At 37.7% G+C, this 27,081-nt stretch overlaps 2 protein-coding genes across 4 annotated transcripts in view; one reads left to right on the forward strand and one right to left on the reverse strand.

The window, feature by feature from the left end:
- Positions 1 to 23,595, reverse strand: tmem68 (transmembrane protein 68). 2 transcript variants are annotated; one of them, XM_078397397.1, is made up of 8 exons: positions 23,404 to 23,595; positions 18,968 to 19,091; positions 18,444 to 18,857; positions 15,891 to 16,058; positions 11,183 to 11,376; positions 9,131 to 9,191; positions 8,008 to 8,147; positions 1 to 6,931 (listed from the first exon to the last, which is right to left on the reverse strand). In XM_078397397.1, exons 3-8 carry the CDS (start codon positions 18,775 to 18,777, stop codon positions 6,827 to 6,829), a joined length of 1,002 nt encoding a protein of 333 aa, XP_078253523.1. In that variant the 5' UTR covers positions 18,778 to 18,857; positions 18,968 to 19,091; positions 23,404 to 23,595; the 3' UTR covers positions 1 to 6,826. The 2 variants fall into 2 exon arrangements, with proteins under 2 accessions (XP_078253523.1, XP_078253524.1); XM_078397398.1 differs by lacking the exon at positions 18,968 to 19,091.
- Positions 23,596 to 23,789: 194 nt separating this feature from the next.
- Positions 23,790 to 27,081, forward strand: part of tgs1 (trimethylguanosine synthase 1) — a 45,182-nt gene continuing 41,890 nt past the window's right edge. For both annotated transcript variants that reach the window (XM_078397399.1, XM_078397400.1), the window contains exon 1: positions 23,790 to 24,011. In XM_078397399.1, the coding sequence (XP_078253525.1) occupies positions 23,896 to 24,011 (116 nt within the window). In that variant the 5' untranslated portion in view covers positions 23,790 to 23,895. The remainder of the gene's footprint in view (positions 24,012 to 27,081) is intronic.

Consider the following 27,081-nt stretch of genomic DNA (forward strand, 5'->3'; position numbering starts at 1 on the left):
TGTATTTAGCAATTAAAATTGTTAATCAAGTATTTAATCACCAGATAATTTTTTTTCTAAAATCTGAAGAAAACAGCCCAACAGATTGTTCTAACAATGAAATTGTTCATCACGGTGAAAATTGTATCAACATTAGCAAGATTGGTTACATGACTCCACTCCCATTTCACTACAAGATTCAACACAGAATAAAGCAACTGCACGAAAATAGATGACAGGTTAGTAACATCACAACATTCAGACCACTCAAGATCCACCGGTTCTCTCCTGCCCAGCAATTGCACTTTGACCAAGACAACTTCAAAGTGACCTTCAGCTAACAATGGCTTTACGAATGTAAAATTAGAATTCACACTCTACTAATAATGAAGTATATTTTTTCAAAAATATTTTTTCAAATAAGGCTTCAAATAGCCCTTTCCAGTTCTCCCACCAGTCTTACTGTCTCCAACTACATTCTATCTTTGTCCCACCCACTCCCCTGACATCAGTCTGAAGAAGGGTCTCGACCCAAAATGTCACCCATTCCTTCTATCCAGAGATGCTGCCTGTCCCGCTGAACATTTTGTGTCTACCTTCGATTTAAACCAGCATCTGCATTTCTTTCCTCCACATATGACAAACCTTACTCTCCATCTAAATACATTCAGTTGTAAATATCACTGCAACTTTTAATAACTCCACTAAGGGAGCATGGTCATCTCAAACATTAAAGTGCCAAGAGAGACACTCAAGTTTTTGACGCAGTACGTTCCCCTGAACATTGGACTGTAACCACTGCTAAATAGTTGCTAACCAAAGCACTTTTACCCAATCTGGATGCTGCTGATAATATCACCAGAAGTGCTCTTATGCTGCTGTGGGTAAATACACAGCTTTTTCTCGGCATTCATGTTAGGAGCTGCAGAACAAAATGGAAATGTCACAAAACATTTATGTTTGGAAAGATCAAGGAATGGCCCACTGTTACAAATAAGCTATTCATCTTAATTCCTACATTGAATGCAAAGTTCTCAAATCTCTTCTTGATGTTCAGGATGTCATTACAATGACTGCATATTACATCTTTTATCCAATATAGAATTTAGAATGTTATCAATATATGATCTGAAGTACTTATTTTTGACAACACAAATAACTTTCTACACTGGTAGAAGAGATTTTTTGAAAGGAAAGTACATTTAATGCAGTTCATTCTAGATTAAGTTTTGTATGATACCTGTAATTTAAATGTAGTGCCAATTACAACTAGCTTAAAATATTACTCTAGCCAATTGGGGTGAACATATTACTATTACACTTTTCACATTATTGTACCGGCAGTTCTTTAAAATTGTTCAAGCAAAATCATTCTTATTTAATTTTGCAGTTATGCACAAAATGATACAAAAATCATTAATGTGGTCTGAAATGCCATAATACATTGGATTTACATAATATTTCAGGACTACAGAGTATTTACAAATGAGAAACTTGATATTCAAATACAATTAATTGTACAAAAAATTAGAAAAAATAAATTAGATGAATTGTCTGTTTTTTAATACAATCAGCATTATTACAATCAACATTTTGATAGAAAACCCAACCCAAATCACATCCCACAGGATCTCCATCAATAAGTTAAATAAAACTGCTTTCAAATGTTAATATTTGTTCGATCAATTACACAAAAAATGGTCATTTGAAAGCAATGGTAAAGTGAGCATTGACATTACCATTGCCTTTCACTTGCTGGTATAATGCTGCGCCCTGCTTAGTCAGTTGGCTGATCTTCATAACAAAGCATAGGCAGTGAAATTAATACATTAGGCAGCCTTCAGAGAACAAATTTCCTTTGTCTCTTTGGGTCATTTACTTTGATTTCCACAATCCTAATAAAAAGTTACAAGCACAGAATTCATGATATGACAAACATTCTAAAATGGGAAAAGATAATGGCAATGTCATAAAAACAACCCATTGTGCACACAATCGCTAACAAAGGATTAAAAATAATTTAAATGTAACCATTTTACTTGGTGTACAGCTTTGTTCCTGAACAACACTTTTTTTGTGCTCACTTTGGTAAATATGCAATCTTAGCAGCCCTACAAAGTTTGTGCTTTTCATTGTGCCACCAGTACAAGTACAATGACCTGCTGTCTGTAATGTCACACAGAAACTATTAAGATTGATTTAAGTAGAAGTAAAGCCCAATGCCTCTCCCTACATTACCTGAAAATGTTCAGTCTCCATATCCTTCTCCAAAGTGACTGGCCCATGCAATGCAATATTCTATCCATATTGGAATGGTCTATAGCCATTCCAAGCTTGAGTCCAATGAACAGACTACATAACCAGCATAACTTGTTACATTTTGTAGAGTGCTTTATTTAGATTTAGTACCTTCGATAACATAGAAAATTAAAGCACAGGAGCAGGTCCTTCAGCCCATGATTTCGGTGCCAAACATGATGCCAAGCTAAACTCATCACCTTCCACTTGATCCATACCCTTCCATCCCTTTACACTAGATCTTTAGCGCAGCTATTGGCTAAATGATCCACGTGACTGGTGCAAATAACCCCAATGTTGGTCAAGACTGAGAAACAAACCAGGGGCCTCAGTGGTCTGCTGGTAATTGATCTTGTTACCAAATGAGAGCAAAGGATTTTGTTTGAAAACCAAGTTGGAAACAACTTTATTTGAATTTTCACATGCATGTTTGTATCAAGCCATTCAAAACTCCCTTAAAGAGAGCACCAAGATTATAAGCAATGGTAAATTTCACTTCCAGTGGAAGATGGTGGCAGTTCATTTTCTTCTCAACTTTAATTTCGACCTTAAATGAAAATCTGCTTTAGTTTAAATCTCTTATGTACTGATTTTGAGAGTTTAAGCTGCTCAGCTCCTGATTTTAATAATTTAACTCCAAAATATACCATGTTTTACTACTTTATAATAATTAAAGAAATCCTCTTCATCTTTCTGGTATTTTAGGTAACAGGTTTAGCACATTTTCACTACTCAAACAAAAATTATTCTGATACTTTAGCTGAAGGGCAGCATTCTGTTTTTAAAGGAAGCTGTGTTTCTCCAAAAGTGCTTTTTGAAAAATAATTGGTTCCCTATAGCAGCTTTCAATGGAATTAAAAACAAAAATAGATAAAACATTTCTCAAGGACGCAACAGGTGTTAAAATATATATATATTTTTAGAAAGCATATGGCTGGTGAAATTTAACTTCTGTACTGTGCTGTAAAAAGTACTGAAAGGGCAAGAAGCACAATGAAGTTTGATTCCAACAAGTGGCATGGGCATCCTTTACATTTCAATTTTGTGGATAGCAGGCATTGGCACTTGTACTGATAAAGAAACCATTTATATAAAAAGTATAACGAGGGAAAAAAAGTTTTAAGGCTCAATTCAAAGCAGTTTATCAAAAAACTAATAAACAAACAAATTAATTACAAACAATCCAGATGTACATTTATAAGCAGTATCAAGATAAAAAACAGAATCCTGTGATGGCAAATTAAAATAACAAACAGAAATCACCAAAAAAAACTAAATTTGGCATTTTTGGCAATCTGGGAGGAAACATTGAAAATGCTATCCTATACAATTAAATACCAATAATAAAAATCAATATGAACTTTAGTAGGAAAGATTTTAAAAAATACACAATTAACATCCAGGCTATGATATAAAAACATAAAACATCCAAGCTGGGTTTGACATTCATAAACTAATATCCAACTTCTATTTATACGCACCTGAGTATCCAGTCCAGAAGATTGCATTTTAATATAATATATAGAAATGTATTTTAATTTAAAAGCACTATATGGATTATCACAGCACCCAAAACACCAGTCAACATCTACTGATAGAATTTAATGAATGCAGAAAAATTAGTTCACATTCTCAGAAAATGAAAATGTTAAACATGGATTTATTTGCTAGTTACAAATATTGCAATCATTAGGAATTAGACTATGAATACAAATAAGCCTGAACGGCCATTTAGTAAAATCAAAAATCGCTGAATAAGTGATCAAAATATATGGAATGTTTAGAATCACATGCAAGCAGGATTTGCTCGCATAGAATATACTATTGCTAAACATTTGAGATTGGTCAATTGAAATAAAATCAGATTTACATACCACAGGTCAACAACTGTGGGTGATCTCACAGACAGTCAGCAATTCCCTTGAAGGGATATTCACAGTAACATAAAGAGAACATAAAACAGAAAGCACCAAAGGGAAGTCTTTGAAGCGGTGCTTTTCGAAAAATATAATGGAGTGTAAACCAGCATCTGGATATTTCAAGGTTTACTGTGCTAATGTTGCTGGCTCACAATGGAATGCTGTGTACACTTGGGAGCAATATCCAAAATAAATATGCTGCATTCACCAAATTCTATTGCTGTTCTTATTATGACTGCATCTGACACTAAATAGAAAGGAATATCTTGCACTTGGAATATTTTGTGCCATGTGCATTTTCAGCTTTGGAAATTGATTATTTAAATCTGAGTTTCTCTGTACCTCTTTACTGCAGGTTGAACAAAACCAAGACACTATTCCACATTTTGCAACAGTTCCACTGTATGGCATCAGAACCTGTCATCTACATTGCTAATTATTTTTTCCTGAATTTATCAAGTTCTTGGAAAAGACACTTCTGCAGCAAATTCAATGAAGGCATTGCTTGAAATGGAAATTGTAAAATATTATTTAAAATGTGGGTGGATTGCATACAAATGGAAAGAATAAATGGAAATGGAAACTAAAATTGCAATTGTGATTTCATCCTGAATTGATCAGTGCTAGTTCACACACCTATACTTTGGTACACTGCATATCTAACAAGACGACGACTTTTAAGTTTATAATTTTTCATCTTCACACACAAAGTACTAGCCCAAACAATAGAAATACCAACTGTAAGACAAAATAATGAGTTTCCCATCCTCAAGGTTGAAAATTGGCAAAGCCATCCCTCAAAGCTATCTGGATTAATTGGAATGTTCCACTTTGCACATAAATTTCTACATGTTAAATTAAATTGGCTCAATGACCACAATCTTACTTCTGAATTAGATGCTGTAAATTTAAGCCATGTGCCAGCACTTACAACTGGCAACTCTCAACAAATGTGTATTTTGAATGAGTCATTAAATCAATTTGCTATCGGCTTATTCAGGGTGGTGTTAAAAAATGGTCCGGACAATTCTAAAAAGTCCGTTTTCTGGGTCTATGCAATGTTTATTTCTAATAATGTTTCCAAAAGCAGAATGGTGCATCTGTTATTTATAGGAATTGCTGGAAACATACTGATTGTTGTGTTTGATCGTTTAAATTAGGTTATATTAAAAAAATGTGTTATACAGCACTCTGGGGTATCCAAAAAAGATACAATACAATTTTAAAATCTTTTCATCCTAAATTTTAAACTTTTGGATGTATTGTTTCCTTTAAGAATTGTTAAAGTTGTAAAAGATGGCTAAAGAAAAACAAATTCAGCCTAATTTTTACAAATTCTGCTTTATCATACAATTAATTTGGTCCATTTGTTAGACTGTTTTATACATGCACCATCCAGGTACATTTAAAATCATGCATTTTAATCATAAATCACTTAATTTCTGCTTGGATTTATGGACACATCACTGACTGGCCAAAACAAAAGTCTTAAATTTAAAGGAATTAATATGTATTCCTGTTTCAAGGTTATTTTCAACAGAAATGATTTAAGGTTGTCAAACATGGTGGCAAGGTCATAAAAAAGTGGTCAACACGAATTAAAATATTAGATTCTGGTTCAAAAATATTAGATTCTGGTTAAATACATTTGATGGACACGTTTCCCCCAATTTAGATCAAAAGGGTGGTTTTCAGCATCTTGGACAGAAAATGCAGAGCAATTTACAGTAATCCTTCGGCATAGACTCTGGAATCATCATAGACTGTTGAATAAATGCAAATTTTGTTGATGTCAAATTGTGATCCGTTTTAAACCATATGTTAGAACACTAAAATCAGGCCAAGTTAAACCAAACAGATTTGCATACACTAATGATCACTTGAATGTTCCCAAAATAAAGACAATTCAACTTTAGGAGATGAAATGTAAATATATCCCAAATCAATGAGAATTAATGCCCTTGCCACCTTCTACACAGCATACTATCAAGAGAAGTCTACTTATTTTACTGAGATGTTACTATATGTACAAGCTGTATCAATGGGTAATGTGCATATGAGCAGCATATCAAAATGCAAGGGAATATCATTTGTTTGAAAACAAAAGAGAAATAATGATGACGGTTAACATACGTGTACGTTCCAATATCAGTCTGGGACTACTTACAAACATATTCAGTACTTCATCTGGTGAATGTACATCTAGATATTTATAAAACCAGCCCCTGCCCACAACCCAACGGGTTCCCCATCTCCTGTGACACATTATCTCTATGACTTCACTATTGCTATTTGCTCACTTCTAAAGACATTTGGCATCTCAACATGACTAACAACCCACAGATTCAAACAGGTAGCATCTGACCCTTGTTCATTGCATCTCCACAGCATCTCAGAGGTCAGGAATGTATTGGAGAGGTATATGATACGGCATACTGTAAATACAACTTTTCATAACAAATCAGTTAGGAAATTGGGTTAAGAACATTGATACTGGTGCAAAACACTTGTTCAACAGAGTAATTTTAATGCACAACAGGAGACATTATTCAGTATTTGTATAGATGTAGACTCTTGAAAATGAAAAGGTTTAAAAAGTGTTCACTAAATGAGTCCTCAAAAGCATATAGTCATTCATTTTTCTCTCTCCAATGAACACGCTCCAGAAGGGCTCGTAATATATTTCCAGGTATTATTTGGTGTTTTTCTATTAAGCTCTGCACAGCTTGCTTTGCCTAAAAAGATGAAATGGGAAAATGTAAATATCTTGATCCTCACATTATACAGATAGCCAGCTTCAATACATATGCACAAGAATAAGCAAATACTTAATCATAAGGTCATAAGGAATAGTAGAATGAGGTCATTCGGTCCATCAAGTCTACTCCGCCATTCTATCATGGCTGATCTATCTCTCCCTCCTAACCCCATTCTCATGCCTTCTCCCCAAAACGTCTGACACCTATACTAATCAAGAATCTATCTCTGCCTTAAAAATATCCACTAACTTGGCAAAGAATTCCACAGATTCACCACCCTCTGACTAAAGAAATTTCTCATCTCCTGCCTAAAAGAACATCCTTTAATTCTGAGGCTATGACCTCTAGTCACAGACTCTCCCACTAGTGGAAATATCCTCTCTATCCAAGCCTTTCACTATCCCGTACGTTTCAATGAGGTCCCCCTTCATTCTTCTAAACTCCAGCGAGTACAGGCCAGTGCCGACAAACGCTTATCATAGCTCAACCTACTCATTCCTGGGTTCATTCTTGTAAACCTCCTCTGGACCATCTCGAGAACCAGCACATCCTTCATCAGATATGATGCCCAAAATTGCTCACAATATTCTAAATGCAGCCTTACCAGCGCCTTATAGAGCCTCAACATTATATATTTTTCAAATTCTTCACATCTCCACTAACGCCAAGTTTTACTGCTCATAACAAACTAAACGACTGCAAGCAGATTTCCAGAGTAATGTAGTAGGGACCACAGGCAGGCTGTGTGCAACACTCAGTATTTTGCTTGGGCAGCTTACACCCCAACGGTGTGAATATTGACTTCTAGCTTCTCCGAGCTACCAATGATCTATTTAACATTTTTCTTGAGGTTCATCCCCTTTAATGTCTCGCTCTCACACCTCCACTTCCTTATCTCCGTGTCTCCCTCTCCCGACTCTCAGTTTGAAGAAGGGTCTCGACGTGAAACATCACCCATTCCATCTATCCAGACTTGCTGCCTATTCCGCTGAGATACTCCAGCATTTTGTGTATCTTCAATATGATCAAGCCCAATAACAGAGAAATGTTACCTTATCAGCAAGCTCAGCAGCAGTTATATTGGGATCATACGGAATAGGATCACCCAAATAGGTGCAAAACTTGACAGGAAAGCCTCCATAAATTGGAACAAATGGCCATTTAAATTTTTCATACAACCATTTACAAAAACCTGTTAAAAGATTAGAAATGTTAAAGTTAGGCTGCAGGCTACTAGGTCCAATGCTTATCATGCTCACTTCAATGAGGAAAATTAAAATATTGCAAAAATTTATCAACTATGATGAATAAATCTTAGCTTTAAAAATGCTGCTAACAACTGCATTTTAAAAAACGCACAGAAACCAACTTTTCTTATACAAGTCGTTGTTTAAAACAAAAATCGATGCAAAATCGTCTTTTACTTTTATTAAAGCTCTTCTGTCTGAAAAGAATTATTGAACATTGGCAAAAATGATGTATTATACAATGTTAAACATTCATTCAATTATGGACTTGCTATTAGTTTTATCCTAAATCAATATCCAATTTCCAGAAAGTATTCATTCCTGGTCCTACAAAATTAGGGTTAGCTTGTTAGTTTTGCCGACAGTAGGATAATCGTCCCTCTTGTGCTCACTGCTGGAGGTTCAATCTCCTGCTACTATGATCTGTCCCATGATAACATTATTTTCATACAGATCCACGTGCCTTTATTAGTCTCCATATGTTCTCCATGAATTCGCTTTCATCCTAACTGGGATTCATTCTGGGTTTCAAGCCATAGAGTTATGTTTAGGGGTTAGATTTAGGGTTAATCCCAACACTGAAATCAATTTTTGCTTATTTACCAGGCATAATTTATATAATCAGAATGCTTTAAATTCAAAGATTCAAGTAAAAATTAAAGTGTAAAGCAACAATTTATGCAAATTGAAACAGATGTCAATTTCCACAATGTCTAAAGTCAACTGTTCACTTGTTCTTTCGCAAAAAGGAAACTCAAGTTAAAAGAACTGAAGTAAAATGTGAGAATGCAAAATTATGCTGTGATATCCAAACATGAAGAACACTTCAGAATTTTAGAAATTGTCCTTTAACTGTAAGCAGCATTGCCAACACTTCAATTGCGCATTAAATACACTGCAACACTACTCAGTAGATGATATGACTTACCAAAGCATCCAAATGTTCTAAATCCTTCCCGAATATTCCGTGTAAACATAGGTATAATGGGCTAAAAGGTGGAAATCATAGAACCAAAAGCTATTTAAAACCTTCCACAATAAAGAACAGCAGATTCTCTGAATTATGTATTAAAATAAGTTATGAGAAATCAATAGAACAAAATCAAAACATTAACATTCTCTTGTATTGTTTCAAAGTGTAGCAGTAATAACTTGATATTCAAGAATGTCACTCACAACATGGAACACAAGATTAGAACAAATGTTAAAAAGTACCACTTTTTGATATAATGCAAGTCAGTTGTTATTCATATGGCATGCAGGACAAATGATTCATCTTTGTAATTCCCAACCCGTGAATTTATATTTGAGACTGTTAAGCATAAGGTCGCATAATAAAATAAATGGAGTATGATCAACTTGAAATATTAATTCTACTTTTCTTTCCACAGATGCTACCAGACGAATTTTTCTGGCACAGATTAATTTTATTTCAGATTTCAGGCATTTGCAGATTTTTTTGCTCTTGCATTGAATGGCCAGGCCTAACTCACAATAGCAATACCATTCAACCTCCAAATTGAATTGGATGCCAAAACCAGACAACATAGCAACTAGAGTATTGTTTGATAAGCACAAATGTTTTCATCAACACATCACTAAGAATGTGTTTGACCCATTGGTTTGACCATCCATTTGCATTTCAAAAGTTATGAAATTTAAATGATAAGAGTAAATGTGGGCAAATGGGACTAACCCAGAATGCCAAATTGGTTGATGTGGACAAGGTGGACTAAAAGTCTTGTTTTCATGCTGTGTAGCTCTAAGGCACTAATATTCCTTATAGATGTTCTATCAAATAGCAGGTATAACACACAATTTCATGATATTCTATGTATTGTAGTTCCACAAAATGCATGAAAAATGCATGAAAAATACATTCACAACAAAAACAGACTTCCTCAAGCTGTAACAAAGCCAAATTAATCTTAAGATCTGAGAATGTTGCAAATAAGCTAACATGGGTAGCTGTCCAACCTGGGCATGCACTTCTTATCCAGTTAGGGAAATATTACTGTATTTATCATGGAGTGGTCAAGGAAACAGTGGTTATGAAGAAATGTGATTGCCTCACCAATAGTTGGTTTCCAATTAACAATGCAAGGGTATTATATATAATTACATCCTGGTGAACCTTGATGCAGAAGTCACAAGATGCTAGGTTAATTAGTCTCTGTCGTGTGTAGGGAAGGTGGGATAACATGAAACTAGTATGAACGTGTGATTGATGGTCAGCATAGACACTGTGAAGTCTGCAGAAGGCCCCATTTCCATGCTATATCTCTAAACTAAACATAATCCCTCGGAAGCAGAAGGGCTAGCGTGTGTGAAAGTCAGTCAAGGTAGGAATATATGCCTCATTGATGAAATTACACCCAAGGGTTATGTTCAATGTCTCTTTCATTTGCTTACTTTGTAAAATAATCAAGGATCTCACAATACGAGTAAGCTAAAGAAAGAACGTGTATCCTCTTGATACAAGGTACATCTCATGCTGCAACAACAGAGTAGAGAACCTTATTTTGCCCTGTATGGAGAGCAATAGAATATCAACCCAGATTCTGGACTTGATCTCTGGACTGGAACTTGAATCTACAACTTTCTAATGTATAGTTCAGAGACATTCCTGATGTGAAAATAATACAAGTTTACTGACACAGTTAGGTATACATTTCTAGTTACAACTGTTTTTAAACATGCAATTTTAACATGTCAGCTTCTCTCACAGTTAATGCAGTGTACAAGCAGAGGAATTGAGAGAAGAATGACTGTCAACCAACCTGTCCAATGACAACTGAAGATATGGAGAGACCCACAGCCAATGTTTGGCTGGGAAAAATAGCAGCAAACATTAATAGCGACAAGGGATTTCTTTTGTGAAGAGAACATTGGAACAATTTGGACTGACGCAAGTGTAAACTAAGTAATGTAAAAGATAATACATTCTCCAAACAGAAAAATATAGTTTAGTTGTACTCACCACTTGAGCATCAATTGCCACCTGGGCGAATCCTTTCCGTCGTCTCCAAACAATTCTGTAAGTCTCGTCACTAAACAGTGCTTCACGGACTCCGCCTGGTGAGATGGCCAACAAGTGTCCATTTTTTAATGCTCTGACACACTCCTCTTGGGGACCATGCATAACACTAAAAACTTCCAACAACAATTTAAAACCTAAGAAAGAAATTTTAAACTCCATTAGTGTTACTGTTAGAGATAGCAGAGCACCAATTAAGACAAAGGTTGACGAAACAGAATAGTATTACACCTGTCGCAGAAGAGTTGATTACTTAATCTAAATTACTTAAGCTAAATTTTCAAAACTATCTAGCTTTCACATTGTTGTTTGATATTTTAATGCTGTTTTCCTGCTGCTTGATTCATCTGAAGTTAGTCACCAGCACAAAAATCTTGATATCAATAAATTAGCTCATACAAAAAACTACATGTACAAAAACCACACTTACAAAAATATTCTTCAATAACAAAAAACCCTATAGTGCTTCCAAATGTTGACTCTTAATCTTGAAATCATCAAATGAAAGCAGTCTAAAGATGAACTTTGAGGAGATTCAAAACCAAGAAGGGAAGAGTACGTGCAACTCTCTAAAATTGAATATGACGTATTTATATTCTAGGTTATAGAACAATGTTTTTTAGTGTAGATCAATTCATGGGAGGATTTTAAATGTATTGTTTATTAAAGATAGAGCCGATGTGTATGAATGATAGAATGAGATATACCCAAGAGTGTTAATATCAGAATTTTTTAAGCTTTCTTTGAATGTTTTGAAAATAAAAGTATGTAAAAGCAAGGATTTCAATGGCAGCAGCTGAAGACCTGATGTTACATCCAAGAGACACTGTGGACTTTGAATACAAAGTTCAAACACAATATACTTGTTCTGTGCAAACTTTGCTATATAAATATTATTCATTCAGTCAGAAAGCAAAACAATAATGGCATGTTTCAAACAAAATTCATAAAGCTCCAGAAGGAGATATCAAATTTTGTTCAATGAGATAGTTTTTAAGAAATGTCCTAAAAGAGGTCAGACTGCTTTAGAATTTAGGGGAGGGTTTTTTTGAGTCAGGCATTTTAATATGGCAGTTAACTTTCCAAAGATTTTTTTCTAAAAAAGGCTATGAACCAGATATAATTAGGCAGAGGCAACAAAAGACGATTCACACAAATCATTTGTGAGAATATAAGAAAATAACTGCAGATGCTGGTACAAATCGATTTATTCACAAAATGCTGGAGTAACTCAGCAGGTCAGGCAGCATCTCGGGAGAGAAGGAATGGGTGACGTTTCGGGTCGAGACCCTTCTGGACCCTTCTGTCATTTGTGAGAATGACAGCATTCCACCATCTCATAACTCCAGTAAACTGCATTTACTACACTGTTATGCAGGGATGCATTATTCATAGAAATGTGCATTTGCAGCAGCCCATCTATGTAAAAGTTCTCAAAATCCTTTGAGTAAAATATCGCTGTTCCCATGATTTACTTCTTGCAACAAAATGGATCATAATATGATTCAGTTAATTAAGGTACGTCTTCACAACTGTATGGTAATTGGTTTATGACTGGAGTGACCTGCTAACATAATCAGTATTCTCTGTAGACATTTTCTGGGCACAATACTTTGAGTTTTGTTCATAACTTAAAAGGGCAAACAATAATACCTGCATTGAAAGGTTAATGGAAAATATAGTTATTACTGTGTCAACATTTGATGCAACAATGATCATAGGCTGAAGACCCATTGTCATGGTTCTGCCAACTTTGTTGCCTTCATGGCCACTGGCCAGCAAGTCTATCCCAGTTGTTTAAAACCACACTGTGGAGAGGGAGTGGAGATTGATTAACCCAATGATTCCAATGTACAGGTAGCAAGAGTTATCCTCAGAAAATAGGCAGTGATTAGCAAAATGTTTTTTATCAAAACATTGGGATTGAAAGAGTAATTTCAATAGGTATACTTGAAATGAGGAAGAAATGGGATGGAATACACAGCAGCAGATTAATGTGCAAGGTTAACAAATCTATACAACCTCAACTTTTGCTTTCCCAAGTGGTGGGAATGCACTAGTTGAAGGATAGAAGGGTGCAATATGAAATAAATCTTGTTTGTTTGATGGAATGCAATAGAAATTCGTTAAGAGTTGGTGACCTGAACCATCAACTCTGCTACCTTCCCCAAAATGCTGCTCCACTGATGAGTAATTCCATTTCAGGATTTCCAGCATATGCAGTTTCTTTGCTTTTCAGAAATTCACATGGTCCTTCAGTGTTTTTAAGGTGAACAGCAACCACTCAAATGCAAGTGATATTTTAGTTTAACATTTCATCCTCAAGACGTTACCCCTGCGCAAACCTTCAATCTGTATTTGATTCCACTAGATTTCAGAGTTCATGTTTTTGTAGTGAGTCTGGTACCAACAACATTTTAATGCGGAGGTAAAGGGGTTATCAACTGAGATATAATACATCAGTGATGGGAAGACATAGGCCAGAGTTTACTGCCGATGATGAGCTACTTACAGTCTCGCCTAAACTATGAAAGGTACATGTCTGCTTTATAGATCTGCTAATATCAACTTGCAACCGAAAGTCATACTGATCCAAGCAACGAGTCCCTGCAATGTAGGAGGGTCTATCAAAAAATGGTGTGACCACCACAGGCTGCAACGGATCCTGCGCCATGAAATAGCGGAAAAAACTTGCAGCAAGCTAAGCTGTCATAACTGAATGACAAATCTACCAAAGTGCTTGAATGTCTTCTACAATCAGCAATATTTAAAACCATAAAACTCAGTCGTAAATTAAAAATTACAATACAAAATCAAAAACACAGCCAAACTTAATTAAATTTTAAATTATCTGATACTCGCCATTACACCTCAACAACTGCTCCTCTCCCATTGAAATTTGTTGTCCCTGTCTGAACTACTGCAGGTTCAGTATGCATATTCCAAGAGATAAATACTGTGCAAATGCAGCAAGTCTGCATTCTGCAGCTTGATTCCATGAGAGGTATACGAGACTGCAGGTCAAAAAGCCCTCCTCCAAAAACAACTAGCAACTTTGGGATTTTGGTGTTCACGTGAGAACCTCAAATGGTCAGTTATGGAGAAATAATGGAAATTCAGACTTTAAGGATCTGGTAGACTTTAAGGACCTTGGGCCAAGCTACCTCTAGGTTCACCTTACACAAGTTTGATCCACTGCAATTACAAAGGAGCTATTCATGGAAAACTCATCATCCACTAGCATATATTTAATAATGTGACAGATTTTCTTAAAATGAAATTCAAAATCTAATGTAAATTAAAAGCAAGCAAAACAATCCAAGTGTGTAGGAATGCTGCATTTTCTATTAACAAAACACTGCAGTTTATGATCTGCATTTATCAGGATTAAATGGCAGTCCAAAAATGTTTTCCTTTGATTGACATATTCCCCAGTCCTTACATTTCCTTCCCAATTAATTTAGATGAGAATTGCTATTTTGCAGTTTGAACTAGTAAAAGTTTTATCATTTTTGGTTAAGACTGTTGCAACTCTCGTTTAGTGTATAATTCTTGTGTTCTTACACTCAGACAACACTTATGCCCTCATTATGACAGATAATTGGTGCTGTTCAGTCATGCTGGTGTCAATATTAAAAACACCCTAGTGGGTGTAGGATGGTGTTAATGTGCGGGGATCGCTGGGCGGCACGGACTTGGAGGGCCGAAAAGGCCGGTTTCCGGCTGTATATATATGATATGATATGATATGATAATATGTATGTAGAGGCAGAATGTTGATCTTAAAAATAGTTCTAATATTATTGGGCTAGTTTTGCAGAAAGTATACAAGAATTTCTCCTAAATTGAAATGCAACCAATCACAATTCCCTCATTTTTATCTGCTCCAGATATATGCTGTTATCACTTGAAAGGGTAGAGATGAGGCCAAAAAAAAAAATACCACCAGGATTTGAGAAATGTGTTTGTTTTGAGAAGTATTTAAGAACAGAAAATTGAGGGAAGATTTGAACGTGCATGAAATTCTGAGATCCCAACTGGGAATTGGAGAAAAGGCCGACAACGAATTGCATAGGTTTAAATGTATTGGTATAGACAGAAGTTGAGGAATTTTGTTCCTCCCTTGGAGTTTGGGGTTTGGGAGGTGGGGAAGAGAGTACAGGGTTCTGGAACGCTGTGCAAGAAAATGGTGGAAGCAGTCACCTTCATCATATTTAACACGTATTTGAACAAGCACCCGATGGCCCACAACACTTTGGGCCAAGAGCTGGGAAGTGGAAGTAAATCATTTTTGGCTGATATGGATGCAATGGCTTTAATGGCCACATCTTGTGCTGCAAATTTCTATCAAGCTAAAGTTACACCTCTTAAATCATTTATTAATTATATGGCTTTCAAATTTGAAGAGATGATGTATCCCGATGTTTAAAAATAATCATGGTATTTATGTTAAATTCATTTCATTATGTCCCTTATTTTCTACATATTTCAAAACAAAAATTAGGACAGGAAAGTTAAAATATACACACTTATGACAATTACTATTGCCTAGAATGTTATCAACTTTTGCAAAACTGCACCATTAATAATATATAAATGATTTCTGGAACATAAAAACCCAGCAAGAATGCACAGAAAGAGAGGAATGTACCTGGCAACTTAAAAAGGAAATGATCAGCTACAGAATGGCAGGTTCTTCCTTTCTGGATAATTACTTTAGCTAAAAAATAGTAATAGTCCACAGGTATGGCTCCATGATAATAAACAATAAGGGCAGGCCCAGCACGAGGAATCTTTTCCAATCCATGAACTTCGTAGCCTAAGGGAAAGAGGTAAAGAGTTAGTTATGGTATGGAGGATAAAGTTTGACTACGTATAATGTTGTTTTATGTTCACAGTTCAAAAGGGGAATTTAATTGCTAAAGTCAAAGTTTTAATAATTCTGATCCAAATAGTAAATACAGCAAACATTTAGTTATATAAGCCAGCAGGAGCAGAAAAACACTGGATTGTTATCTGAAACCTTCAATGAAGTCCATTACAGAGCAATGTGCATTGCTGTCTTAATATAGTTATGGCATTACTTTGAGAGATAGAGTCGTAGAGTGATACAGTGTGGAAACAAGCCCTTCGGCCCAACTTGCCCAACAATGTCCCAGCTACACTAGTCCCACTTGCCTGCGCTTGGTCCATATCCCTCCAAACCTGTCTTATCCATGCACCTGTCTAACTGTTTCTTAAACGATGGCATAGTCCCAGCCTCAACTACCTCTGGCAGCTTATTCCATACACCCACCACCATTTGTGAGAAAAAAAACACCCCTCGGATTCCTATTAAATCTTTTCCCCTTCACCTTGAACCTATGTCCTCTGGTCCTCGATTACCCTACTCTGGGCAAGAGACTCTGTGCATCTACCCAAACTATTCCTGTCATGATTTTGAACACCTTTATAAGATCACCACTCATCCTCCTACGCTCCATGGAATTGAGACCCAGCCTTCTCAACCTCTCCCTACAGCTCACACCCTCTAGTCTTGGCAAGATCCTCGTAAATCTTTTCTGAGTCCTTTCAAGCTTGACAATATCTTTCCTATAACATGGTGCCCAGAACTGAACACAATATTCTAAATGTGGTCTGACCAAGGTCTTATACAATTCTAACATGACCTCCCAACTTCTATACTCAATACTCTGACTGCTGAAGGCCAAAGTGCCAAAAACCTTTTTAACCTCCTTATCTACCTGTGACTCGACCTTCAAGGAACCATGCACCTGTACTCCTTGATCTGGAAGGTCCGAAACAGTCTGAAGAAGGGTCTCCTCACAAAACGTCACCCATTCTTTCTCTCCTGAGATGCTGCCTGACCCGCTGAGTTACTCCAGCATTTTGTGTCTACTTTCGTCCTGTACTCCTAGATCCCTCTGATCTACAACCCAGAGGCCTACCATTTACTATGTAGGTCCTGCCCTTGTTTAACGTCCCAAAATGCAACACCTCACACTTCTCTGTATAGAAAATATGTCAACAAACAATTTATATTCTATACCCCACGTATTCATAAAAGGTAAATAATTATTATTATAGAATTGATCAAGTGCTGCGTCGAAAGGGCCGAATGGCCTACTCCTGCACTTATTGTCCAAGTCATACAGAATGGAAAGAGGCCTTTTAGACTGACATCCAACTGTCCAAGATGGCCATCTATGCTAATCACATTTTCCTGCGTTAGGCCCCCATCACTCTATTCCTGTCCTCTCAATGTACTCTCCAAATGCTTAAGTATTGTGATTGTATCTACCCCTATCACCTCCTGTAGCAGCCTGATCCATATACCGGCCTCTCTATAAGAGAAAAGCTTACCCCATAGATATGCTTTAAAACCCATTTTATCATAAATCCTATGGACTCTAATTTTAGATTCCCTCTCTGAAAAAAGACAATTTAACCTATATATCTTGGAAAAAGACTATCTACCGTTCACAATCTCATAAACTCTAAGGTCATCCCTCAGCCTCCTGCACTCTTAGATATTAACGTTAGAAAAATACAGATCTTTCACAACGTTGTCAAGCCAATGTGCAGTTGTCATACAGTTGTCATACAGTAAAAGTTGTAGAAGCAGATGAACAATACAAATCTAAGTTATAATACTGAACATAAAGACTGATTGGATTCTACCTCCATGACTGCAGATCCCGTCCCCCAATTATGAGAAGGATATTGTACAAATAAGCAAAACAATGAGAATTATGGCCACCATATGAGAAAATCTTAGCCAGTTTTCTTTAGAAAAAGGGGGACTTCCAGTTGATCCATTAGAAATTCCAATGTGGATTAATAAATACAATGTTAGCAAATTTTGTAGGATTTTTAACAAAAACTGTAATTCATTATCTGGAATATGCTAACATTTAAATAAACAATGCAAGTATTTTCCAAAAAAAAATCAAGAATGCAAGCAATTGGCAATGAGATAAGAGACTCGTTAAGCATATTTTTTTTCATGTTGATAAACTTATAGAAATGTGTATGGTCTGTCTATGTATGGCATGATATATTTCATGAATCATAAGCCAGCTGATCATATTGTATATTTTGTGATTCTCCAAGTTTTCAAAACTAACTCACATCCCACAAATAATTTAGAATATTTCCACCTCAAAAATGTAGTTAGGGAAATATTAAAATAACATTAACTTACCATGCCATATAGTTGCATGTCCATCCCAAAGAGTTGCCAAAGTCTTCCTTGCTCCATCCCAAACATTATTCGAATAAGCTTCTTTCAACTCTCTCTTTCTTTTATACACATGTAGAAAAAGGATTGAAAGATATAGGAATAGTATAATAAACAGTGGGAGAATGAAGACAATGATGAGGGGGGTGAAGACCCAGAGGAGATAATCGAGGTAATTCAGGGAGCCTTCCAGAATTTCCAAGCCAGTCCATTTCTCAACTATCGCAATCATGTAGGAAACAAAGCTTCCATTTTGTCCTTCCACGTAGGAGTCATCAGCAGTAGCCATACCAAACATCAGTACTGAAAATGTGTTTGGTGGTCATTATGGCAGGAAAAAATGTATTCTCCAAGGCTTAAAATAAACGTCCTGGCCATCTGCAGGAACAGAAAAAAATAGGTTAACAGTTTAAAAAATAAACAGAGTTGACAAAAGTTGATCATCGATCTTAAACTAAAAGTTATATGTAGATTTGTCAAGTTTTTACCTCCTCAAGTGTACAGAAGTATGCATAAACACGGAGGTCTCAAGCTTCCACAAAACCGATTGTCACAACATGGCAGTGCTGGACTCGACAGAAACTGTAGACTTTTTCAGGGATCAGCCCATTACTGGGATGTAGAGATGCCCAACACAAAAAGCCAAGTCAGTAAAGGTATTGTAGATAAGACAACACATTTATAGAGCCACAGCAAGTGAAGATTTGTACATTTCTATAACAGTAACATTGGGACTAGAGCAGAGGTTTAATAATTCATCGAGAGGAACAATGAGGTAGATAGCACACAAGAGGCAATTTATATTTTATATATTTATTAGGTTAATTTAAGTGTTTTCAGTGTTTGCTATTGTATTTAATCTTAAGATTCTATTACTTTAGCAACTGAACTCATTAAAATATGTTTGTGAGTACCAAAGGCAGTTGGTTCAACTGGAGATGTAGCTTGATCAAGTGTCATGCATTTAGTTGGTACTTGCGATCAGTAAAGCCCTGTGGTGCAAAGAGCCTCAATGATAAGGTCAGAGCCGGAGTCTTTGCAGAACATCATGACGTGATACTGCCATGGTAAAAACAGCATAGTAGGTAGGTGACTGGTGAGCTTTGCAGAAATAACTCAGCGGAACAAACAGCATCTCTGGACAGAAGGAATGGGTGATGTTTCAGGTCGAGATCCTCTTGGAAGGGTCTTTGAAGGGTCTCAAACCGAAACTTCACCCATTCCTTCTATCCAGAGATGCTGCCTGAGTTACTCCAGCATTTTGTGTCTATCTTCAGTGTAAACCAGCATCTGCAGTTCCTTCCTACAGCTTTGCAGGCCCTAAACTATTAAAGTGTTACACCTGTTCACCCTTTTAAAATAATTGAGCAGCACATTTTAGAACCAATGATTTTAACTTTTATTATTCCATCTATTACTCATATTTTAGATAGTTTATAACATAATCTATGTAGCGATAATGAAATAAAAAACATTTGAAACCTTTTGCATTAGCTATAACTCATGCCAACAGCCTCCATTGTAATAAAAGTGAACTGCAGATGCTAATGTATACCAAAGATACTCACAAAACTGCTGGATGAATTCAGCTGGTCAGGCAGCATCTCTCGAGAAAATAGATAGGTGATGTTTCAGGTAGGTGCCCTTATTCAGACTGAAGAAACGTCCTAACCCAAAGCGTCACCTATCCTTTTTCTCCTGAGATGTTGTCAGGTCCGCTGATTTACTCCAGCATTTCATGTCTCGCCTCAATTTCATTCTCACTGCATGGAGACTAAACTAGCCGTTACATTGGATATCCATTATTTCACCAACACCACTTTCATCATCTGCAATTCATCTCATTTACAACCCATAGTTTCCTGTGAAATAACATTTGCATTGGACATATACCTTGACATCTGCTCTCCCACAGAAATAAGACGTTTTAGTTACCTATTGCTATCTATAGGGAGCATGCATCATTATCCTGGAAAGTTTCCAGTCAGGTTTCAGAGCCCACCACAGCACAGAGTCTGCCTTGTTGAAGGTACACAACGACCTGCTTCTCGCCATCGACACCGGCGACTGTGCAATCCTGCTCCTTCTCGACCTCAGCGCAGCGTTCGATACAGTGGACCACACCATCCTTATTGACCGTCTCCGGTACGCAGTTGGCATTGATGGCACTGCCCTGAGCTGGTTCGTTTCCTACCTCAAAGATAGGAGTTTCGCCATCAACATAGGCAGTTATTCCTCTGCTCCAGCCTCTCCTGCGGAGTTCCACAAGGCTCCATCCTAGGCCCCATTCTCTTCTCTTTATACATGCTCCCCCTTGGCCAAATCATTTAAAGGCACGGCATTTCTTTCCACTGCTATGCCGATGACACTCAACTTTACCTCCCCCTGAAACCCAACAACCAGTCAAATTTAAACAGCCTCATACACTGCCTTGAGGACATAAAATGTTGGATGGCACAGAACTTCCTCCAATTAAACGAGAGCAAGTCTGAGGTCATCCTATTCGGCCCCCCCGACTCCATCAAATCGATAACAGGCAGTCTTGGAAGCCTATCCTGCCTAGTCAAACCGCATGTCAAAAACCTCGGCGTGATATTTGACTCTGCATTAAAATTTGACAAGCAAGTTAACGCTGTGGTAAAAGCCAGCTTCTTCCAACTTCGTACCATAGCTAAAATCAAACCTTTCCTCCAATTCGACGACACTGAAAAAATCATTCACGCTTTCATTTCCTCCCGCCTAGACTACTGCAACTCCCTATACACTGGGAGCAGCCAATCTTCCCTGTCCCGCCTGCAACTTGTCCAAAACGCCGCAGCGAGACTCCTGACGGGTACCCGTAAAAGGGACCACATCACGCCGATTCTGGCCTCTCTCCACTGGCTCCCTCTCCACTGGCTCCCTGTACGGTACAGAATCAACTTCAAGCTCCTCCTATTCACATATAAAGCCCTAAATGGACATCCCCCCCCCCCCACATCAAAAATCTTCTAACCCACCTCTCTAACTCCAGGTCCCTCAGGTCGGCCGACTTGGGGCTACTCACTATCCCGCGGTCTAGGCTTAAGCTCAGGGGTGACCGCGCTTTTGCGGTTGCAGCTCCTAGACTGTGGAACAGCATCCCTCTCCCCATCAGAACTGCCCCCTCCATCGACTCCTTTAAGTCCAGGCTCAAAACCTATTTCTACTCCCTAGCGTTTGAGGCCCATTGAGGAGGCGCTGTGAACTGTTTTGTATGCGCTGTTATGTTTGTGTGCTACTGTATGTTTCATTTTTTCCTTAGTACCTAAACAGATGTACAGCACTTTGGTCAACGTGGGTTGTTTTTAAATGTGCTATACAAATAAAATTGACTTGACTTGATACATCGCCTTGCTTTGAATACCCATCTGCCACTTTCAGCCCTTCCCCGATCATTATCAGAAATGCTTAACATCTCCCTTTGAATTCTACAGAAATGACTGGCCTTATTTCACTTTCACTTTAGAATGATCTAAAACCAATGAATGGATGCCTAATTACGAGTAAGTTTTTGTTGTAATATTGTTACTTGTTCCATTCTATACAGAAACTTGGAATAGCACCATTCTAAGAACCAATATTTTTGCACATTTTTATAGTGAAGTTCTGGTATTAACTAATGATGAAAAATTTCAACTGTTGGCCACCAGTGTACAGCTTATTTTTCTTTTATAAGTTCATACAGAATTAGTATGTTGTACCAAGACTAATAGTGAAGCTAATAATACTTGATCTGGTAAGTCAATTGCAATGATTGATTTTTTTTGGATTTAAAATGTACACTATGATGCAAGGCAATCTATAAGAAAAAGTATGTTTACATATTCTGCTCATTTCATTTTTTTTAAATCTGGATACTAGAGCACAGCAACAGATTATTTGTGTAATCAAGCCTAATTAGCTCATTAAAGAACTGTCCGATTGGTAGTGACAAGGGATTTTTTTCTGCTGAAGGTCAAATACACCGGCAGTTGATTTATAATTTAAGCCAATTTTAAAGTTTGTTCTCTTAGAGCTCTTCTAAATTCAGACATGACCTTGATTCAACCAGCAAAAAAAAACAGGTTATCGTTTTTTTTTTCTTAATCAGGTGTAGAAGTGTACAAATTTCTTTCTAAATAAATTGACCTATTGTACGCTGCTTTTCTAACTTGGACAAGTGAAAGAAATTTGAATACATTGGTATCAACTACATAAACAGATACATTAATCTTAACCCTGTAACATTATCCCAGATACCAGAAAACCTATTTGGTGATATTGGAATATTCAATGTAGATACAATTTTCCTTCCAAAATAAACTAACATAACCAAAAATAGGAATCACAATCCTTACGAATGGCCACTAACTTTTTCTGACAATGTTTCTGACATACTTCTGAAGTTATCCATTGCTGGCACAGAAGCTCGGAAGTGATTAAAGATGGAACGAAGTTTTTTTGTATTGCACACTATTCAAGAGATATTAAACATTAAAGTATACTAATATGGAATTAAATACACTTGACTTTTAATTGTCATAAGATTTTTGAAACCCGACTCAATGTAAGCTTGTACAGCAGATGGAAGTGCTACAAACAAAATCTCATAACAGCCTTCAGATCAAATCCACTCGTATAATTCAACGAACCACACACTAACAAATGTCAATTGCGATTGACCATTAGTTTATGCCTTTGCCCGCTTCGATTTTAATGCACGCGTACAGCTGGGTTAAGTAACTGCCGGATCCACCTAGTGCTATGTGGACTCTATGTGTTTACTATTTAAACCTGTTGCCCTCCAAACCGCTTACCCACCCTTCTCTTCTGACACAGTATCTCCAAGGAGCTCCTCCACCGTTACCAACTCATGAACCTCCCTCTAAAGCCCACCACGTTTGGTACAGCAGTAGTCACTCACCTGCTGAGCCCGGCCCTTGCCTCGACGCCGAGCCATTACCGTGGCTGCAGACTCCACCCGTCACGCGCCGGCCCGCCGGCCGCCAGCTCGCCACTCCAGCGGGAAGCTCGGGCAGCCGGACACTTCCGGCGGAGGGACCAGCCCAGCCGACCTCACTCACCGGAAGTACCTCAAAGTCTTCGCCACCTCTCTTGTTCTGCCCCCACCTCTTATTTTCCAGCTTTGAAGAAAGCTCCCGATCTGGAAAGTCGCCGATCCATTCCCGCCACGGATACTGCCTGACCTTATTAAGTTCCTCCGGCGCGTTGTTTGGGATTGAGGAGGTGAAAGGGCTGGGGAAGCGAGAGGGGGTTGCACAGATTGACCTCACTTGGCGGAAGTTGTGGCTGTGTGCGTGTAAGTGGGGGGCGGACTGTGCGGGGCGGGCCCCACTCACACACACTCACTCACACTGACTGACTGCGGAGAGGCGCGGGCTGGAGCTGAGTTGAGATGCGATGCACCATGTGCGAGAACTGGAGCACCGTGGCGGAGATCATCCTCTTCTTGGAAGGTTTCGGCGCTGAAGCGGAGCAGATCCGGTGCTTCTGCAGCAGGGCCTTTGTGCAGTAAGTCGGTGCAGGCGGCGTTTTGTGCTGGAATTGGAGTAGGGTGGGTCGGCGTTATTAACCTCTTGTGATGTAGTAAGATGGATCAGAGTAATAACACGCACAAGGAACTGCAGATGCTGGTTTACAAAAAACGTTACACACCGCGTTGAAGTAACTCAGCAGGTCAGGCAGCATCTCTGGAAAACATGGAGAGGTGACGTCTCTGGTCCGGAAAAGGGTCCCGGTCCGAAACGTCACCTGTCCATTCCTTCCACAGAAGTGCAGGAAGGAACAACTGAAGATGCTGGTTTACACTGAAGATAGACACAAAATGCTGGAGTAACTCAGCGGGACAGGCAGCATCTCTGGAGAGAAGGAATGGGTGACAGACTGAAGAAGGGTTTCGCCCCGAAACGTCACCCATTCCTCTCAAGAGATGCTGCCTGTCCCACTGAGTTACTCCAGTGTTTTTGTACGTTACATTTTCTAGTAATCGGAACAGAAGCAATTGTTTGGATTCCAAAAAAAGAGAATATTTTATCAACATTGTCAATGAGGTTCAAAGGGAGTTGATTGAAATGATTTGACTCAATACCCAAATAAAGATATTGTACCTGAGTTGTCAGTATCTCGTGTACCTCAGATCCAAAGCAATCATGATGCCTTCATCAAAAGAACATTGGTTTTGGTGTCATAGAGCTGTACGGCACAGAAACACCTTATCTGTGCCAACAAAGTTGGTGCATTTGCCATTTTCCCCTGGATCCATCTAAAGTCTTCCTATTCACATATCTGTCAAATGTCCTTTCGAAATTGTAATTGTATCTTCTGGTAGCTCATCCCCAATACAGATAATCCTCTGTGAAAATGTTGCACCCGAGCTCCCTCTTAAATCTCCTTTTCCCCTTAGTTCTCTACTCTGGGGTAAAAAATAGTGCCCCTCATGGTCTTTCACACTTCAATAACATCACCCCTCAGTCTGCTACGCTTCAAAGAAAAAATTCCCAGCAATCTCTTTCTATAACTAAAGTCCAGGTAACATCCTGGTGAATTGCTTTTGCAACTTAATGACATCTTTCTTATTGCTGGATAACCGGATCTGCACACAGTACTCATTGTCTCATCTGACCTGAGTTGCGAGGTATGGAATTCGTACCTTCTACCAAACACATCTTGCCCTTTCCTTCCCCTTTTGGAATTCAGAAATGAATTCAACTTTGGATATTTAGTTCAGTTTAGAGATACTGCGCGGAAACAGGTCCTTCGGCCCACCGAGTCCTCGCCGACCAGCAATCCATGCACACTAACACTATACTACACACACTAGGGACAATTTACACATACACCAAGCCAATTAACCTACATACCTGTACGTCTTTGGAGTGGGAGGAAATCGAAGATCTCGGAGAAAACCCACGCAGGTCATGGGGAGAACATACAAACCGTACAGACAGCACCCGTAGTAGGGATCGAACCCAGGTCTCCGGCACTGCAAGCAATGTAAGGCAGCAACTCCACCACTGTGCCACCGCGCCGCCCAGACTGGCGGAACTCAGTCAGTTAGAATTCAACTTTGGATATCATACAACATTTCTGAACCATTTAGTAATGAATGACAGGTTTTGCTCCCTTGTGAATGTTTTGCACTTTTTATTTTTGGTGGGTAGGCTGCATCTGCAGATAACATTAACTCCCTATCCTTTTCACAATGATGTGGAATCCCCATCAGATTTAAGAATTCTGCTGGATAGTCATACAAGGCCAACCAGTCCTTCTGATTCAACAGCAAAATGATAAATTAATGTTTTCAGTAGACTTAAATGTGTTCTAGCATGTGTTGAGTGAAGTCGAACCCCAACCTTCCCTCAACTAATGAAATTTTTATTTGCTGCAGTGTTTGATGAACAAATTCAATTCGGTAGGGGAAAAATTCCAGATAAAGTTCCATTATTTTTTTTTAAAGCAGTTAATTTACACTATCAGCAAAAATTATTAAAGGGACAGATGGGTAAAATAACAATTTTCAGATTTTACTGTTTTTATTTGACTTGATAACTGATTTGGGGAGGTGATACAAAAAAGTTACAGCTTTGCGTGTACGTGAAATGCTTGTTGAGATCATCACTGAATGCCATTTTCGAGAAAAGATCGAATCAATGTATTGTGGAACTATAGGATAACTGTTGCCTCAAATATTCCAGCCATACTGAGACAAATCCATCATTATATATATCCCTTTTCAATTGTTTTGAGGCTGATTACAAGCTCTTGTCTTTTTATAAATGGATTCCTTTAATCTCAGCTCTGCCATGGCTCCAATTTTTCCATCATCTTTTCACAATTAACACACGTGTTCTTGCACAGCAAAAACATGGAGACTGCTACCGGCATTGGTTATTAAGATAAATGTACCACCAGATCTGATTTGGTATTTCTAACTTGGATTTTATTTTAAAAAGTACCTCGTGACAACGATAACTTCTGGATATAATACAGTGCATCTAATTATGAGGATTCCAAAGAAGTTCAGAGTGACTGTTGTTAGCATAGTTACAATCATTTACATCAGGTGACTGCTTCAGATTTGACTCTTCCAGTTTGGCTTGGCAGTCTTCTGTTCTACTGGTGCCAGAAAACCCATTATGACCATTATTTTATTTATAATTTATGTATTAAGTAAATATTGTTTGTTACTCTAAAATATGAGTTTTAAATGAGCATTTTGATTTTAAAAATAGTGTTAGGGGTTTGATTAAATTGGTTTTGACAATGAGGTATTAAAAGTAAAAATGAAAGAATGAACGCAAGGGTGATTTTGACCATTTAGTTGCATTTACTTTGCATGTTTTAAGACTTATCCAACCTTAATCTTTGCAAAAGAAAATCATGAGACTGTTCATTGCAAGAAGTTGAAGCAATGAATAAAAAACTGTTCATTGTTACATTACTATGGTTCTAATCTGGTGATGAATCAGAAATTTTATAATTTCACATCACCCACATATCTCACCATATCTGTTCCATACATCTTGGTGCCAGATGTCAGATCTGTTATCATGAGAATAAACTCTCTGAAAGTAACCTCCCT

Source organism: Rhinoraja longicauda, chromosome 4 (assembly GCF_053455715.1).
Source record: "Rhinoraja longicauda isolate Sanriku21f chromosome 4, sRhiLon1.1, whole genome shotgun sequence".
NCBI classification, from domain to species: Eukaryota; Metazoa; Chordata; class Chondrichthyes; order Rajiformes; family Arhynchobatidae; genus Rhinoraja; species Rhinoraja longicauda.